Source organism: Biomphalaria glabrata, chromosome 6, assembly GCF_947242115.1.
Source record: "Biomphalaria glabrata chromosome 6, xgBioGlab47.1, whole genome shotgun sequence".
NCBI classification, from domain to species: domain Eukaryota; kingdom Metazoa; phylum Mollusca; class Gastropoda; family Planorbidae; genus Biomphalaria; species Biomphalaria glabrata.
In genome coordinates this window covers 47,173,186-47,192,016 of record NC_074716.1, presented here as the reverse complement: position 1 = coordinate 47,192,016, position 18,831 = coordinate 47,173,186, and the positions used below count along the sequence as shown (strand labels likewise).

The 18,831-nt window shown below is 32.9% G+C and overlaps 1 protein-coding gene across 2 annotated transcripts; it reads left to right on the top strand.

Moving 5' to 3' along the window:
* The first annotated feature begins 559 nt into the window (after positions 1 to 559).
* On the top strand, positions 560 to 18,584 carry LOC106077741 (alpha-taxilin-like). 2 transcript variants are annotated; one of them, XM_056033164.1, is made up of 14 exons: positions 560 to 715; positions 7,398 to 7,570; positions 7,956 to 8,097; positions 8,999 to 9,281; positions 10,216 to 10,355; positions 11,192 to 11,302; positions 12,197 to 12,262; positions 12,821 to 12,949; positions 13,759 to 13,878; positions 14,084 to 14,137; positions 14,763 to 14,855; positions 15,263 to 15,358; positions 16,043 to 16,166; positions 17,553 to 18,584. In XM_056033164.1, exons 2-14 carry the CDS (start codon positions 7,446 to 7,448, stop codon positions 17,954 to 17,956), a joined length of 1,887 nt encoding a protein of 628 aa, XP_055889139.1. In that variant the 5' UTR covers positions 560 to 715; positions 7,398 to 7,445; the 3' UTR covers positions 17,957 to 18,584. The 2 variants fall into 2 exon arrangements, with proteins under 2 accessions (XP_055889139.1, XP_055889137.1); XM_056033162.1 differs by lacking the exon at positions 560 to 715 and adding an exon at positions 6,089 to 6,219.
* Positions 18,585 to 18,831: the final 247 nt, after the last annotated feature.

The window sequence follows — 18,831 nt, the reverse complement described above, 5'->3', positions numbered from 1 at the left end:
AGTATATCGTTTAATATGTATAGGGCTATGAGGATTTGACGTCTACTAGAAGAACTAGCCTATATGCGGATGTAGGATATCTACGATTTACGACGTTTACGACAATGCTTTTTAGATTATCTTATTTTTTCTTATATAATACAGACGTTACTTCAAAAAAGAAGATGATTACGTCCTACGCGTCATGCTTTCAGGCATGCATATTAACCAATGACTTAACTTCTGCCAAGTCACTGGTTTTCCTGGCTAGCTCAGGCAACTCATTCCATGCTATAATAGCACTAGTATTCGACAGTTAAGCTTTAAAATGTGTAAGATGTTTCTAAGTGTTGCTTTTAAAAAGGGCATTATAGGCCTACAATCTTAAAACAATTTACTGGCATTCATGTGGCCTTTTCGGTGGCTCTAACAGCCCTATTGGGTACCGGTCCTTCAAAATTGAAATCTTGTAGTTCGTGAGCTCCGAAACATTACAAAAAGGGTTGAGGGAAGTGTTAGGTTATAATGTGCAAGGACACTTGACTCAATAGGGCTCCCCTGTTCTAGAACTTTATAGTCTATGAATTACACCCCCTGACTATTGACGTCACAAAATGGCCACTGCCTGTAGAATGCCTTTGTGAACTTATTCATTGGCTGCAAGTTCTACTAATTTAGATCTATCTTAGATCTTTTGAATTATTCGCTTCGAAAGTTTGAATCAATTATATTTTCGGTAATAAAAATCTAGTAGATCATATTTTCTTTGGTCTAATACTGAAAGCAAGAAGAATATCTTAAATTTAGACTTAGACTTTTACTTTTTAGATCTAATCTAGATCTAGATCTAGATGTCGACTAGATCTATTCTAGTTAGAGTCTTAGACTGTCTTAGACTTAGATCTAGATTATATTTATCATTATATACTAATATAGTCTAGTGAACTTGTCTTATTTTTAGTCCTAGACTCTTAGACTTATTGTCTTATAAAAGTTATAATACTAATACTACTAATAGTCTTAGATTAGTTAATAATACTAATAGTCTTAGATTAGTTAAAGTTAAAGGGTAACTCCGATGGTTTTGACAATTTTTGATATAATATGTGTTTTGATTTATAGATAATGAATATATTATTCTTTTTTTTTTTATTTGCAAGAATAACTTAGTAATTGATGTTTTTGTGACATAATTTTTCTGCGCATCCAAAACAGTCAGATTTTCACTGAATTTCTGTGTGACGTCACGACGGTGCACTCAAATCCTATTGATACTCATTGATAGGGAGGCGAAAAAGAAATTATCTTTGATAAAAAAAAATTTTCGTTATTACATCATTAAAATACTTTAAAAGAAATTTCTAATGGTGTATAAATTATGACTGTATGTTTGACCGTAATAAAATTATGATTTTTTTTTGCTGTTTCGACCTAACATTGGTTGACATGGAAAAAGTGATGAGAGAGCTTGACGCTGGCTCAGCCGGCGAGACACACCCCCAAGGTCAAAAGTTAAAAAGTTGGAATTGAGTTTCGTAGACGATAGATCTACTTATTAAATAAGAAATTTAATAGTAGATCTAGTAATCGTAGTAAATTTCTAGCTCACAAATCTGATTTCATTTATATTTATGAACTTCAGTTGTTTAAAATGTCTCAGTAGTATCATTAATTGAATTCTTTGGCCTGGAAATCCAATGTATTGTTGGTACTGCACCTGGTATTAACTTCAATTTTTTTTTTAAATCCCATTTCCACAGCAATGAAGTTGCTGAAACAGCTTCTCTCAAAATGGTTTGAGCACAAGCAGGAATTAGCTAATGCCTTTGTAAAATATTTGCTCTTCAGGCGAATAAATTTTCCCTTTAAAACTTCATCTCTTGGAAACAAATGAAAAGAGACACTAATTTCTGTATCAGCATACTTGCTGATTTTATCTTTGTGATTGGAACTACTGCAACAAGCTGAAGAACAATATTTAATTTTCTTTAAGTAGAAATAGAGGTTTATAAACAATGACCGATTATAAATCAACGTGGAGACTAGATCTAGCTGTGAAGCGTAACAATAAATGCGATCCGATAGGTCTAGATCTAGACTAGAGAGTTTAGGTCTAGATCTATATTTAGCCAGCACCTTCGTGACGTCACGTTTTTAAAAACTAAAAACATCTCGCAGAATCCCGTTTTTTGGGGGGCGTGGAGAATTTTCTGTCTAATTTATTAAATATAAAATTTTCCGAGCATTTAAATAAAAAATGATATAATGTTTACTATTACAACTTTTTACGCAGAATTTAAATATGTCAATAACTAAAATTTGAAAAACTATCGGAGTTTCCCTTTAAGTTCCTTAGAAAATATAGAAAGGGTTAGATTAGTTAGATCTAGTTAACTTAGTCTTAGTAACTTCACTTAGACTGTCTTAGACTTACTACTTAGTCTTTAGTCGACTTAGTCTTTAGACAGACTTAGTCAATTTAGACTTATATTTTGGATTCTTACTTATAAATTATAATTATTACTTAAGTTACTCGTATACTTATTATTAGGGGTTAGTACAAACTACAAAAGTCGAATAGTTACTATATGATAGTCTTTATATATATATTAAATATTTAGAGTCTATCTAGAATTTGTAGAATAGATAGATCTAGATTCTAGTATTCTAGTACTACTAGTAGATCTAAGAATCTTATCTACTAGTCTAGATCTAGAATAATCTAGATCTCTGTATCTCTAGATTCTAGATCTCTCTCAGAAAAGACTACGATCATAAGTAAATAGATAGATCTATTCGGTAAAGTAAATGGTAAAGTACCCCTTTCAGACCATCCATGCAATCTATCTATATAGGCTATAGGGCAGATGATGTAAAGTAAAGGTAAAGGTCATCTCTGTTTATATGGCCGACTGTTAAGGATAGTGTCTTGTGGCCAACACAATGACCAACACTCTGCCAACAACCTTTACTTTCCCCAACTAATGTCATTACCCAGTCTTCACAGAGATTTCGAACCGGGACCTCTCAGTTTAGAAGCCCATATATATATATTTTAATATTTCAAAACTTTAATCTATTAGAAATCTAGATTCATAATATTTATAACTCTATACTTATAGACAACATAGATCTAGATCTATATTAATACTAGACAGACTAGAGTCATGGAAATTTCTGATGATGATCTCTAGATCTTCAACTAGAGTCTAGTCTTTAGATCAGGTAGACTAGATTCAAGAGCGAACATTTCTAGAGATCTTGATCTGGGTAGAATTCTTTATCTACATCATAAATACATGTGTTGGTGATAGAAATGATGAAGCTTGTTATGAAAGATCTGAATATAAAAATCAGTATAGATGTGTTGCAGCCAACTAGAGACTTTCACACTGTGACTTATCATTCACCTGACAAATACTTCACCGAAAACAGGTATCTAGGAGTTGGTTTTCCTTGCTGCCTTTAGGCGCTAAGTAAACACAACTCTGCCCGAGTCGGGTGTCAAACCTCGAGCCCCCTTCTAGGTAGCCAAGCCAAGTTCAAGCGCACTTAGCCTCTCGACCACGCTTCCCACCATTTAAAAAATTAACATTTAAAGATCAGATTTTTAATAAATTTAAATCTGTCAGCATTGAGGCTAGGGCAGTTGACTTAATATTAATATATATCTAATAATAATTATTTGTAAAAATGTTTTACATGTTTTGGGTGAACCTTCAGAGTTGAAGATAATGTACATCCTTGCCAAAGCCTCCCGCAGGATGATGGTGGTGGGGGGGGGGAGGCAACAGAAAGGATATGAACTTGGGACCATCGAGATGATTGAAGGATAATCCAGCATGCATATCACATGACCAGGCAGCCATGTTTTTTTACAAAGCTTATATCAACTCACTCTGTCTGTCTGTTACAAAATTTTAAGTTGTTTTTTTCTCCCATTTTCAGATCAACTTAAAACTTTCACAATTATTCATTAATCCTCACAAGACATGAATTAATCAAAAAAATTAAACAACTAATTCATTGTTGGTGATTAATTATTTTGTTTGATTTCCAATATTGGGAATAAATGCTACTTAATGAGATATATATATATATATATATATATATATATATATATATATATATATATATATATATATATATATATATATATATATATATATATATATATATATATATATATATATATATATATATATATATATATATATATATATATATGGATTTAGTCCCCTTATTATGTTTTGACACATTTTTTCTCAGATCAAGTTGAAATTTTGCATACTTATTCATACTTATTCATAGAAAATAACAGTACAAGTATCAATCCAAAATTAACCAATTAGTTAATTGTTTAGTACTAATTAATAAATTTTGTTTTATATGACAGAAAGGGAGATAAACCCTATAATTTTCAGATAAATGGCAGTACTTAGCAGTTCCTTCCCTTAGATAAGCTTTGTTTTTCTTTAAAAAGTATTCTTTTTCCATTGATTGTTTAAGTTTAAAATGTCAAACCCTAATAAAATATATACTCATTAAGGTGCCACCTTAACTACACAGGCATATTGCCATACCCATTAACCCATAGATTGGGCTGATAAAATTTAAACAAATCTTATCTTTTTATTTTTTACCTATCAGTCTTTCTCAAGTAATATTTAATATAGAGTGTTAAGTCATTTTTAATAATCATTTTGAAATAATGCATCTACAATAACAATTTGTATAAAAATTAAAAAAAATATTTTGTGATATTGTTTCATCTTCTTATTTGAGAGATATTATTTGTATGCCTGTCTCACTCTCAGAATTAATAATAAGAAGAAATTGTCTAAAGTTTAAGGAAGAGTGCCATATTTCATCTGGCTATGCAAATGTAGTTGTGACTTACATATTTAGTCAATTGGACGTATATATATATCCTTAATTGCTTGGGTTTAAGTTCTTTTTTTCTTTTGCTTCTTTCTTTGGGACTATACTTTTTTTTTACTTTCAAAATGTATTTTCGTTTACATATAAGTATTTATGTTTAATTTATATTTTGTGGAATAATTTTAATAAAATAAAAAAAAGCAATTAAATTAATTCAAATATTTTTAAAGTAATTTGATTACTATCATTTTAACAAATTAATTCTAACTAGCCTCAGGTCTTAATTTGCGTATCACTGTCGATATAGCCACTGAGAATGTTTAGGAAACAATTAAACGAAAAAATAATGTTATAAGAAAGGGAATGAGTGAATGTAAAAATAGTATGAATGGAGCTATCAAAATAGCTAATCGGCCTAAATCCTTTTTTTAAAAATAAAAACATTTGCTTGTAGGCCTTCATATATTTAGATCTAGATACTATTATAATAGATGTAGACCCACTATTATAAAAGTGAATTCAAGGGCTCAAGAGGCTTATTAATTATTGTATGTTAGTTTATTTAATATTCCCCATATAGAGCCTCATGTAGCCTGTCTAATCATAGTGTGTTTACAATCGGGAGGAGGGTTAGAGTCAGAGAGTTGGCATGCGTGCATGGTGTCCCGCATGGTTGGGCGATTTAGAGAATTAAATATACAGATAGTACTCTCATAATGATTAAAGAGGAAAAAGGATATTACATTGGTTTCTAATTAATCTTAATAAAAATGCCCCCCCCCCCCAATTTAATACATTTGTATATAAATTAGTTCAATTCATATTATTTGGTTACTCCTGAGTACATTCTCTGTGAGGCTGTTGTTTACTTGTAATTGTCCTACTTCCTCTATGAGCACACCTTTCCTCACTGTTCATTTACTTTTTCCCTTCTTTTGTGCTGATGTCAGGGAATTCAGACTCCCCCATCCCCACCCTCTCTTCTCCCTTGTTTCTCTTCTTACCTGTTCAGCTGGAGAGTACACAGCCAACATGTGCTCTGTCAGTGTAGCATGGCTCACTCTATCTTGACATGTGGGGGGCTTAATGCTCTTCTTGATACATTTGTCAGCAGCATTTCTGCCTTTAATTTATAATTGCTTCTAAAGTATATATATATATATATATATATATTTTAAAGTTATTTATTTTAATGTATACATCTTAGAATTCACTAGGCTCTGTTTGAGATTCCATATTGATTTGTTCTTAAGTAGAGATGTATTAATTTAACAACTGGAAAGTGGATTTAGTTTGTATAGTCCCATGTCAGAGATACCTTTTTTGAAATACTTTATTTGCTGTTCTGATGAGGATACAGTAAGTTGTCTAAAAGCTTGGTTGAGTTTTTGCTGAGATGTATTTGTTTTTTTTTTTTTTTATTTTGTTGCGATTGACCTTGTTTTAATTTCAATTCAGAATCCCTTTTTTTTTTTTTGCTCAGAAAAAAAATTAAGTCGCTGTGTAACCAGATACAGAAAGAGCTCAATTAGTCAATATTTATCTTTTTTTTTTTTAATTTTTTGTTCTCATTGAGATACATCCTATTTTCATCTTTATTAAACTATATATAGGCATAATCTTCTATAGACATTTTCTTCTTTTAAGCCTTTAACTCTTTCAGTGGCTATTATTTTGATTGAAAAAAATGGAGTTTTCACAGTTGCAAGGGGGTAGTGTTACTAGAACTTAGCTAACTTTTTTATTTAAAAAAAAAAAATGTTTATTTTATTTTAAAGATAATGAGTTGGCTACAAAAGTGTAGTAAATAAAATAAATTATTTACGAACATTTAAACAAAAAATAAGTTTAAACTGAGTATGGAAAAAAACATATATATAAAAAATTCATAAAAAAATTGATATACTGAAATATTTAACCTTATAACCTTATAATTAACCTTATAATTCTAAATTAATCCATAAATATTGAAAAATCGCAAAACCTTGACACTATTTGTCACTTCAGATAAATAGAAGATGAAAAAAAGCAATAAAATCTATTATTATTTAAATATTTTGGGTCCTATGATATAAACTAAACAAGCAGAACCACTAACACAGTGTTGTCATTTATATAAAAAAAAAACGTCTTTGTCCCACTTCCAATTTACAACCTAAACAAAGACAATCACTCTCAGATGCAGAAACTAAAAAATAAAGAGAGAAATAAAAAGTTTAATATTATAAAGATAGAGAAACAAATATTGTATTCCTAGTAGCTCCCCGAGAGTAATGCTGCACTGAAAGAGTTAACTAAAAGAAATAGACATCAAAGGGAAAATTAGCTGGCATAGACAGGCATTTGAACATATAGATATTTATAGACCTATACTGACTATATTACTTTAGGGAACCAAGTAACATTTGTAAACCTATACCAGGAACATTGCTTTTGGGATTATATTTAGAGTTTTTGAGCCCTAATGAAACTATAGTTTTTGTATACATACTTGCATTTATGAAGCAGTATATGCATATTTACAATTATTTTTCCAGCCTAGTGAAGCACCAAGCACCTTAGCAGATCCCAAAGAAGTTAACAAAATGTCCTCACCAGCTTCAGATGTGATTGTTGACCAGCCAACTGTGACAGCATCACCTCCTGTTGAGGGGGATGCCACACCCTCCATTGAAATATCTAGTGCTGCAGAGCCTGACAGTATTACAAAGTAAGAGCTCTTTATTCGACATAGTTTTGCTTTTTCATTTGAGAATCTTGAATTTTAAAAAAAATGGCAATTAAGAACTTACAAATCCTAAGCACTGAATATTTTTTTTTGAATAAAAGAAAGGCTTTAATAACTTAAAACTCTCAAGCTGAACTTTAGTCATCTTTCAATTAAGCTTAACACTATTCATGTAGCTAACCTATTTATTGCTTTAGGCAACTCTATGTTTCATTTCCAGTACTTGACACTTTTTCCTCTGATTAATTTATTATCAGTTGCGTTTCCCAATGTCCAGGTATATTAGCTTCATTGGTTATCAGTGATGGGGTCATGGATATATTGGCTCCTTATTCTAATGGAATGATTTTGTTTTGTATTTTACTAGTGAACCAAATCCTGTAACAAACAACCTAACAGATGAGATTGACACTGATGGTGAGGATGGAGATATCTCTCCTATGGCCACTGTGGTGCCTAGCAATACCCCAGTTACAGGAGACTCTGGTCAAGGCTCACCCAACATGCAGGTAATTCATGTAATAATAATTGGATTTTTAAAAATTTATTTTGGATAATAATCATTCAGATCAGTAACTGCATGAAACAAAAACTCTTTATATAGTGTCTGGGTTTCTTATTTTAAAGCTTCCATTTAAAGGTATCAATTATTAATTAGGAATACAGTTATAGTTAGTCAGTTGTACACAAAGAGATTTAAAAACCTTTATTGGGGACTATTCCTTTTTTAAATTTAAAGATGAAAAATCTGTTGTATTTTGGATTGCAGTTATAAATCCATATTTGAAAAAGAATCAGGTAAAAATGACATTATTGCTTATGTTTTAACAACAACAGTTATTAAATTAAGTGACATCCTTTCATTTTCTAAGTAGAATTGCACTGGGATTTTTTTTTGCTGGAGGCATTTCCAACAAGATTGATTTAATTAAAGCATTCTTTCAAAAAAATAAAAATATAATGGGTATTCAAGAAAGGGATTCTAAGAGTGTACTCGTTTTTCTTATGTCAGAATGGTCAAATTTCAAACAAAACAGGATCAATACAAGATGATCTTATGACAATCAAGCCTATTACCTTGTCTCAAACATTTCAGCATCGCCTGTCCCAGCCTTTCTTTTTTTCTTTGACTTGCACTTTTTTTTTACTAGCAGAATTGTAGATGACATGAAAAGGAATTTGGAGTGAGGAGGGTTACTAGTTTAAATTTGAGAAACACTATACTAGTGGTTTGATATATGTTTGTTTTTTCACATGGAGCAGTGTCTGAACGTAAGTGGATGGTCCACACAGAACTATAAGTTTATTTATTGGTTTGGGTTCTTGCTAACTTACTTAAGTATTGTCAGTCCTCAATGGATTTTAGCTTTTGTAACTTTATTGCTCCTATGTTTTCGTATGCCCCAATAGAGCAGCACAGACAGCCTAAGTGATGATGCTACTTTAAAATCAGAGAAACTCTGCTCTAAGACACTTGAAGAACTGTCAGAAACTCCTCTGCCACAGGAAGAGGTCACTTCAAATGGTGGAGCTGATCCCAGTGACTCCGCTGACACTGTCTCCAAATTAGAAGCAGCCTTGAGCCAAGGGGATGATGCACCAGACAATAAGGTCAAAGCGACCAAAGCTGGAAGGAAAGAAGAAAAAAAAGAAGAGAAAAAGAAAAGCAAGAAAAAGGAAGACAAGAGTATTGGTAAGTTGTCTAACTGGCTAGGAAAGTAATGGCAAGGGGTCATAGCACTCTAGCCAACAGTGAAACAGGAAATTTATGACTTCACCAGCCCTTTAAGACTTTGTATGTTTTGAAAGAAACTTTAATTTTCTTGTAAATAAACTTTTTTTTTTAAACTTATGTTATCATACTAGGGAGCTGTTATGGGTCAAAGAAGCAAATTATGCAAAATTTCCTCCTATATACAAAAATTGAATTGTGAATATTTTTGTTTGAATTAAACACTATACTTTCTGTGACAAAGGAAATTAAAAGGAATTATCTAAGGAGAGAAAGAGAAATTGTTGCTACTATTACATATTCAGGCTGAATGATCGTCTCAGATATAAAAAAGCTGAAAGTTTTGTACAATCAACTTGTCTTTTAATATTAAGGGTACAATAATTCTTAGTTCATTTATGAAAGGCCTAGATAGCTAAATGAGCTCTTTGATTTGAAACAGATGGAGTCAGGTATTCTCAATTCACATTTGTACAGCACAGAAATAGTCCAAATACTTGTTATCTTCATTATGAAATTAAAATTTTGAAGGAAACATACATTTTTTTTGGGGTGGGGGAGGGCACATATGTCGTGGTACAGTTTTTTGTTCAGGATTATTTTTAATTTATTTCTAAAATTAGTAGAGCTTGCATGATTACCACTGCAGAAAAATTTTGTTCTGAATGGTTTGACGTCAAGCAGAGACCTTCCTCATTTCACAAGTGTTTTTAAATAAACTATCACACACTCACATGAAGGGCTCTAGCACAGCGAATAAGATCCACCAGTTCACATGATTTCATATTTATGTTTTAGTGTTCTGCTTATGAGAATGACTTTGTAATGATGTTTTGTGAATGGTGGTAAAGTACTTAAGCCATCTATAATTGACACTTATTCATTTTTTATCCAGACTACATTCTGAGAGCACTGAACAGTCTCCAAAGCCCTGAAGAAAAACTAGCAGCTTTGTGCAAGAAGTACGCAGACCTCCACGAGGAGCACAGAGTGCTGCAGACATCCTTCAAAACTCAACAGAGAACTATAGCAGTGGTAAGACATGTGAAGTAAGATAGGGGTCTCATTTGATGCTTTTCTTCCCAACTCAATTTTCTTGTAGTTGGTGTAAGTTTGGTGTAGGTTTTTTATATTCCCACACTATTACAAAATTGGAGCATAAGAAGAAGTAAAGTACTCCTTTCAGACCTTGCAATCTTGAAGGTATATGATGGAAAGGTCATCAGTTTCTGTGTGTGGTTAATGAGCAAGGTGTCATCTGGCCAGCACAATCACCAAAGGTGATTTCAGGCACCCATATAGAGTTTGGTGGACTCGGAGGCATCCTAAAAATCCTGAAATTCAAAATTCCAGTCTTCATCAAGTTGTCACCATGCCCCTGCATATATAACTCTGGGATGTCTTCCTTGCAGGAAGGATTTGATTTTGTTTTAATGTCATTTGCTGTCCATTCAGCTGACCACTGGGCTATTGAATCAAATCTTAGACTGAATTTCTAAAAATGGAGTTTCCCTGTATGTTGTGGAGTCTAGATTAAATAGAGTAGGCTAAGAGACTTGTTATTTTGCTTTGTTTTACGTGTTTTGATGTTCCTTTATAACTGAAGATTATTACATATTAGCAGAAGATTGGGGATGGTGAAGGGCCGAGTTCGAACTCGGGTGCCATCAATTCGACAGTCCAAAGCGACATGATCTGGCAGCCATCCAATGCTTTTCATAACATTTCCTGTGGAAACCTCATAATGAAGTGTTATGTTAATAAATTTGCTACAAGCTGTGTTATGACCTAGTTAAATTTTTTTGCCTTTGACTTTTTTTTGTTAGCCATGTACTTAATAAAATTGTTACGGCCATAATTTTTCTCCTTAGGTCATGAGAGAAAAAGATCAACTCCAGTCTGAGCACACCAAAGCCATGATGGCCAAAAGCAAGCTTGAATCTCTTTGTCGAGAACTTCAGAAGCATAACAAGATAATCAAGGTAGGTAAAGGCTTTAGGCTTCTCTACCACTTATTTGGCCAACATCAAAAGCTCTGCATCTAGATAATGCACAGATTTTCAAAGGATTAAACAAAAAAAATAAATTTAAAGCTTCAGAACTGTTACATTTAGTTATTAGAAGCTGCTTGTCATGTATGTTGATGACCCTTTCAAAAACACTTCATTTGGATTTTGAGTTTTTTTTTTCATTTATCTTGTAATGATAAAAACATATTATTTTGAGTATTGAAGTTAAAGTGTATGCAATGGTACATTATACCACCTTTAGTCAGCATCATCTGGCTGTCTAAACTGTGTTAGAGACTAAAGAAATTGTATCCTTTTTTTAAAAAAAACAAAACCCAGAATTTTTATTTATAAATGATTCAGACCGCTCATTTGTATTTTGAACATGGATTGGCCTACTTATTTAATGTTGCTTTTTTTTTTTTCAAATTTTTTTTGTATGTTTATTATTTGAGGTTATGATTATGTTTGTTAGTGTTGATCCTTTGTTAAATCCATGTTCTTAGAGTTAAGAATAGTATTACAGAAGTTCTAGAAGGATTTGTACAATTTGTTTTAGAATGTATGAGACCTTAGAGGTTGGACATTTTTGTGTTCTAATGACATTGAAGGCTTAAGGTTTATCAATGTATCCAAGTTGGGTCAGCTTTCCTTTTGCTGCTCTTAATTTTGTGTTTGTTTGACAATTTAAGAAAAAATAAAAATTTACACATAATTTACATACATACAAGGTTTTATTATCACTAAATCAGCTAAAAATCTGACGGGGAGGTGGCTGTGTCAGGCTAAACAAGTTATTCCCCAAAAATATTTTTTTTAATACATCCCCTTGTTTATTGAATTTAATTTTTTTTTTCTTGTCCTCAGGATGAAAGTATAAAAAGAGCAAAGGAGGACGATGAAAAGAGAAAAGAAATTTCATCTCAGTTTAATGTAAGCGGTGAACCACTATGTCTGTGCCATTTCATTCAATTTTAGACGGATAGCTAAGAATGTTCTTATTGTAATACATCAGGGGGACAGTTTCTAATTGCATTAGCATTTACACAAAAGAAACAATATGATTCATGAGTTAGAAGTGTAATCATGCTCCTTTGAAATCATTGAACAGCTTAAAAAAAGGCCTTATGATTTTTTAGCGTTCTGGGATCAGCAAAATATGGATTGCCCACACTTCACTGACTGAGAATCCTTGGATTCAGGGCTAAGTAGTTTTATTGTGAATAAGGACAACATGGGAATAGTGTGACATGGTTCAGATTATTTTTATGGTCATAATGTGTTTAAATGAATTATTTCCCTTTTATGAATTCTTAACTTATAAACTGAATATTTAAGAGAGACATTTATTTGTACGGGTACGTTAAGTGGGTGTAGAATTAAAAGATATTGATCTCAGAAATACAGTTGTTCTTCTGAGAAGCTACTTCTAGTTGTAAGCCTCCCATGAGTTGTATTGCAAGCACATTTCAAGATGTATTTTATTCGCAGCACACAATTGGTGAAATACAAACACAGATGGCAGACAACAGTGAGAGGAATGCCAAACTCAGGCAGGAAAATGAAAATCTAGCGGCTCAGCTGAGGTCATTTATCAAGCAGTGCGAAGTTCGAGACTTGGTAAGAGAAGTGATAATTGGCACTACAGTTTTCAATCATAAGCTTTTATTATTTGTATTTATTAGATGTGTTTCATACTAAGAATACCATTTTTTCAACTACCTGATGTTTCCTAGGTAAGACACTTATGTGTCAATGTATAATTTTTATTCTGTTTTTAGAAATTGTTTAATTTAATTTGTGAAAACATAAAAACTTTTGTTACCTTATAATTAACAGACATTGGTTAATTCAAGATTTAAATTCTAGCAAGTCATTTGTTTTTCATTGTGTTATTCACACTTCTCGATTTTTCACAGTAAATAACAGCAACTCTTTTTCATAATTAATTTCATGTGAAAACACTTAATGACGCGACTTAATCTAAGACATAGAAATAAGTTAAGGGCTCCTGAACAAAAATGAGGTGCAGGACCTTGACCACTACCTGCTGTTTTGATTCCATTTAAGTGTGACCGCTTGAAGACCAAACAGGGTAAAAGTCTGGGTCATTAAACCAGATATCTGAAGCTCAATTCAAAATAGATGTTGGAACTTTAATTTTGTTATAAAAATGTCAGTGAGTAACAGTAGATGATTTGACTAGCCATTTGGTACCTTTAGATGAAAAAAACAAACAGGTGAACTATTTTATGCCATAGACTTAGAAGGAAACGTCATTTGACATTGAAAATAAAAAGACAGAATGTATGAAGGTGTGAGCAAAGATGGTATCTCATAAGATGACCCCATACAGCCTATGAGCTTTAAATCTAACAACCCATAAGATGTACTTTTTTATGAAGGCTTGAAACTTGATATCTTGACAGCAAGTAACCAAACTTCAAGAACAGCATGAGTTAGAGAGGCAACTGGCTAATGCTAAGGTGAACCAGGCGCAGGCTATTGTCAAGGAACATGAGGAGAAAGGAATTAAAGAAAGAGAACTGGTGAGTGTAAACATGCCATTTAAATACTTGTCTATCTACTTAGTGGAACTTTTTCTTCTAAGCAGCAAGACTTATACAAATTTAGAGATACGAGAGTTTTTCAATTCATATTCTTTAAAAATGTTTCTATTTAAGATATTGTACATATGTACCAAATTAATACTAAATACAATGCTAAAAGAATTCTTTTTTTTTTTATGTCTAGCTGCTGTTAAAACTTGCTGAATCAGGCAAGAAAAATCAGATATTAGAAACTCAGGTTTGTCATTTCCTTCTCTTTAACTAACAACATTTATAAGATTTAGTTGGAATGAAACAGTTTAAGGCATAAATAGTTTGGCTATAAAAGGACTAGTTGGACCAAAGAGATGGATTATAAACATCTTGCTTTTAAAGGCTTTATTTTTAAATCATGCAAATAATTTAACTGGCCCTTTCTTCTCATTTTTCCTTTTTTAAATGATATTGTAAAATATAAATTGATCGGTGAAGATGTGTATAAAAACTATTCATAAAGTGCATTAATGTAATATATAAACCTATGTATTTTATTTTGATCTTAAGTAAAGTATGGCTGATCAAACTATAACATCCTAGATGCTCTGGTCATAATCTCTTTTGTGGACATGTGGAAAGAAGAGAGTATGTTTCTGTACTGCCTTAGAAGTGTTCCATGAACACAATTCATCATGAGTCAAACCCTTGTTAAAAATTCCTGATTCAAATTGGGATTTGAACTCGACCCCCTCTTATTAGGTAGCCAACCGATTTATGCCACTCAGCCAGACATCATATAGCTTATGGTAGTGTTAAGATAATTAAAATGGTATTTAAAAAATTAATTCAAGTAGTTGAAATTGAGAAATAAAATGACTTCATTTCAGGTGGCCATGTTCAAAGAGCGCTATGATGACTTTGAGAGACTTCATGCTAAGAGCTCTGAGACCTTTCAGAAGTACAAGACTGAGATGGATAAGGTGGGTTTTGGAAGATTGTAGATTTCTCTTTGGTGGGGGGGGGGCATCTTTAAATTATTACCTCAACAGAATAAATTCCACTCACCCACCCCTTTGTAGACACTGCGCCCACACTTACTAAACTGTGAATCATATGCCCCACTTTAATCCACTAGACCCTACTTCCACCACAACTCAACATAACCAACACTCTGTATGGCAGTGCTGAACCACTGAAAAAAAACAACCAGCATGCTATTTTTCCTTGGCACAGACTACAAAAGAGCTTACAGCTCAGCAGCAAAAAGCTGGCTAGAAGAAGTGACAAGGCTTTGGGTGAATTTATTTATTTATTGTGTACTGTACTTTTACTCTGCTGACAGTTCTCAAAAATCTAATTTAAATTTTTTTGTTTTTTTTTTTTGCAGATGACAAAAAGAATTAAGAAGCTGGAGAAAGATGGCTTGCAGTGGAAAGCCAAATGGGAAGGCACAAATAAAGCATTGATAGAACAGATTGAAGCAGTAAGTGAAGTGATGTTCACTTGAATAGATGTTGTTCTGTGAGGGGTAAAAGAATAATTAAAAAAAAAATTTGATATTTGTCTTGAAGATCTAATCCTTAAATCTCACCACTATTAGGGCTATCAGTATCATAAAAACACAATTCATATCAGCATCATTCTCAGCAATAATTCTATTTAATGTTATTTCTGTGGCAAGTAGTACATCTTTGTGTACTAGTCTTGAGTGACCTTCACTCAATAGTTTTACTGGAATTCCTCCTCTCCCTGCACCAGGGTCCACCCTACTCTAATAGGTACCTGACTTGGGGAAAGTAAAGGCTGTTGGTCGTTTTGGCCACATAACACCCTGCTCGTCAACTGTTGTCCAAAGAAACAGATGACCTTGACATCATCTGATCCATAGGTCACAAAGTCGGAAAGGGAACTTTACTACTACTACTGTTATTATGGTTCTCATTTAAATTTTTTAAACTTTCCGAGAAATATTTCTAAACCAATAGTCTTCTATTCCCTGCTCAGTTTTGCTAATTGTTATAAGCATGTGTCACATATGAATTTTCAAATTGTAAACTCTGGTGTAGGCATTTTTGGATGCTACTTTGGATGCAGTTGTGCAATAATTAATTTTTGGATGTAACTTTAATCAAGTGTGTCAATGTTTTGTTGTTTTTTGTATTAACAGCGTAGCAAATCCGAGAAGGATTGCCTTATGTATATACAAAAGTCTAAGAAGTTAGAATCTCTGTGCCGAGCCCTTCAGGCAGAACTTCATGGCAAGAAAGTCGTGGAAACTGATACAAAAACAGGTATGGCACCAACATTATAAGTAGATGGATTTTTTTCTTCTTTGCTTTTGTAGATAGTCTTGAGAACAGTACATCAGCAAGGGGGGCAACTTTAATATTTATTTTATAAAGAATACATTTAATTTTTAGTCCTGGCTTGTGTCCAAAAAAATGTGGTTACAAGTTTAGCCTGACCTATGTATTAAAAGTGTTTAGTTTAATCAAAATGATGAATGGAGCTGGGTATTGCCAATGATAAACAGTGCAAGTTTACAGACTTTGTTTCCCCATTGATATAGTTTTTCTTTTTCTATGGCACTCCCATTTTGTAAAGCAAGAAAAAGTTTAAAAAAAAATGTGTTTTTATAAATTAGTCAAATGATAAAATGTTAGAAATCAAACTTTGTTTCTATCACAATTCACATCTCACACTCATTTCTTTGTGTCTCTTCCTATTGTTTTTAAGCAGGCAGTTAAGAAGATGATATCTTAAATAAATAAGTTTGGTATAATAATATTTGTTGACATATGTATTTATATACACATATTAAACAGATGCATAAGCTTAAAAAAATAAATACATCTTAATTATTGGTCACCCTGCAAAATAGCAAATGATAGGATAGCGCTGACAAAGTTCCCACATTTTTTCTTTTTGTATCCATTCCTCAATGTTTCATCTTTTGTGAGGTTCAAACATTCTTTGCGTTTTGTCTTTCTATTATTTCAATTACCTTCCATTCTCCAAAGTCCTGAGGATATTTTGACATGACTGTATCACCTGAGCTTGTTGTTTTGTAGTAGCAGGCAAGTAGTCGTCTTAGGACCTAATTTCACCTGTCGTATTCTTCTTATTTGGTAGTTTCCTAACCTGGGCTATGCTACTCAGCCGTAATGTGTTCAGGTGGAAACGCTTGTTAAAGGAAGTACTAGACTAATAAGGTAGTAAAAGAATACTATTGCTCAGGTGTGGAAGAACATGGTTTCTTTGCACTGGTTGGGAACTGAGAGTCCCAACAACCCTGTCATGACCCAACTGCTGTCCCTCAAGAGGCCATTTCAGTTACTGTGGTTAATTAAAGGAAAGTGGTGGAGGTCCGCCGGTATACTCAGCCTTTAGCATTATCTCTAGTCACGAGCATTTTGAATTTTGAGGCACTGGTAATAGAGATATAGATATAGACATCTGCATGGAGCCCACTAAGACAGAACAATTCTTCAGACAGGCCATTGGAAGGTTGCTTTCGCTGGCCTAGAGTTTCAAGAGTCTCAACTATTACAAATTCGGTAGCTTCGTAAAGAATCTATTTTCTAAGGTTTTGATTTTTTCCTTTTGATTGTGTACATGTTTTCTCATTTTGTTTGATCAGAATGTATATGGGTTAATTTTTTACTTTTTTTTTTAAGAATCTCAGGACAATGGAACAATGTCAGCAACACCTAGCAGCTCTCCTGAACCCGCTAATCCTAAACCTATTGAGTCTCCTTGTAACACAGAGCTGTCTGAAGCACCAAGCAGTTCTCCTTGTAAGCCAGAGACTTCTGAAACAACGACATCATCAACTGACCCCTCCCCAACATCTTCCCCCCCACCGCTGGAACCCGCCTCGTCTGATCAATGCCAGCCAGAGACAGCAAGCGATGCCATCTCAACCACGGCTGAGAACAGTCCTCCAGCTATTGCCTCCACTAACAGTTGTGAGACAGCACCTGAATGTGCTGGAAGCGGAGAGCCTGCTTCTTGCAAGCAAGTTACTGATACCAAAACTGATGGGTCATTAGAAAATGATCAAGCGGATAGTGTTGCGTGATAAGGATGAATAACCCAATTCTGTTTTTAACCTTTTTTTTTTTTTTTGCTTCCATTTGTATATTTGTGTTGTATGCTTGCACAATCTTTTAGTCTCTTTTAGTACCTAACAGATTTTATGATATAATCATAAATATTTATGATAAAGTTTTTATTCAAATAAAAACTCAGCATCTATACGATTCTAGTTTTTTAACAAATGGTAAAAAATTGTGATAATGACATATCTCATGAGGAATATTTTATATCTCTGAAACGTTTTGTATACTTCAAGTTTATTTCTTAATTCATAATGATTTAATATATTAGTAATTAATATTTTAAATTATTCTTTTTAAACATATTACAAATAAATATTTTGTTTTAATGAGTGATTGAAAAACTATGGGTTTCAAAAATCCACAAACTGTTGCAGCATCAAGAGAAACTCTGATGGTATCGCAATCTACCCTCTAGCTTTGCTTGAAGTAACCCAGGTTTGTGAAGCGTAACTAATATACTTATCCCCCCATGTCTTTGTTTTGGAGTTGTCTCATTGTGTGTGTGTGTGTCAGCCATTACTTTTATATTTATCAAGCGTAGAATTACATTGACAATGACATTAAAATCTATTTGCCTTAAATGAAAAATGTTTATTGAGTTTTGCTTCTTGTGTGAAAAAAGTAAAGTATCACTTTCAGACCTTGCGATCTACATCTACATGGCAGATGATGTAAGGATTATCTGTTGCTATGGCTGACAGTTCACTAGGGTATTATGTGGTCAGCACAATGACCAACCACCTTTACTTTCCCCAAAAACTAATGTCTCGTACCCATTAGAGTTTGGTGAACTGAGGGTCCTTAAAATATCCTGAATTTTAAAAAATATCAGTCT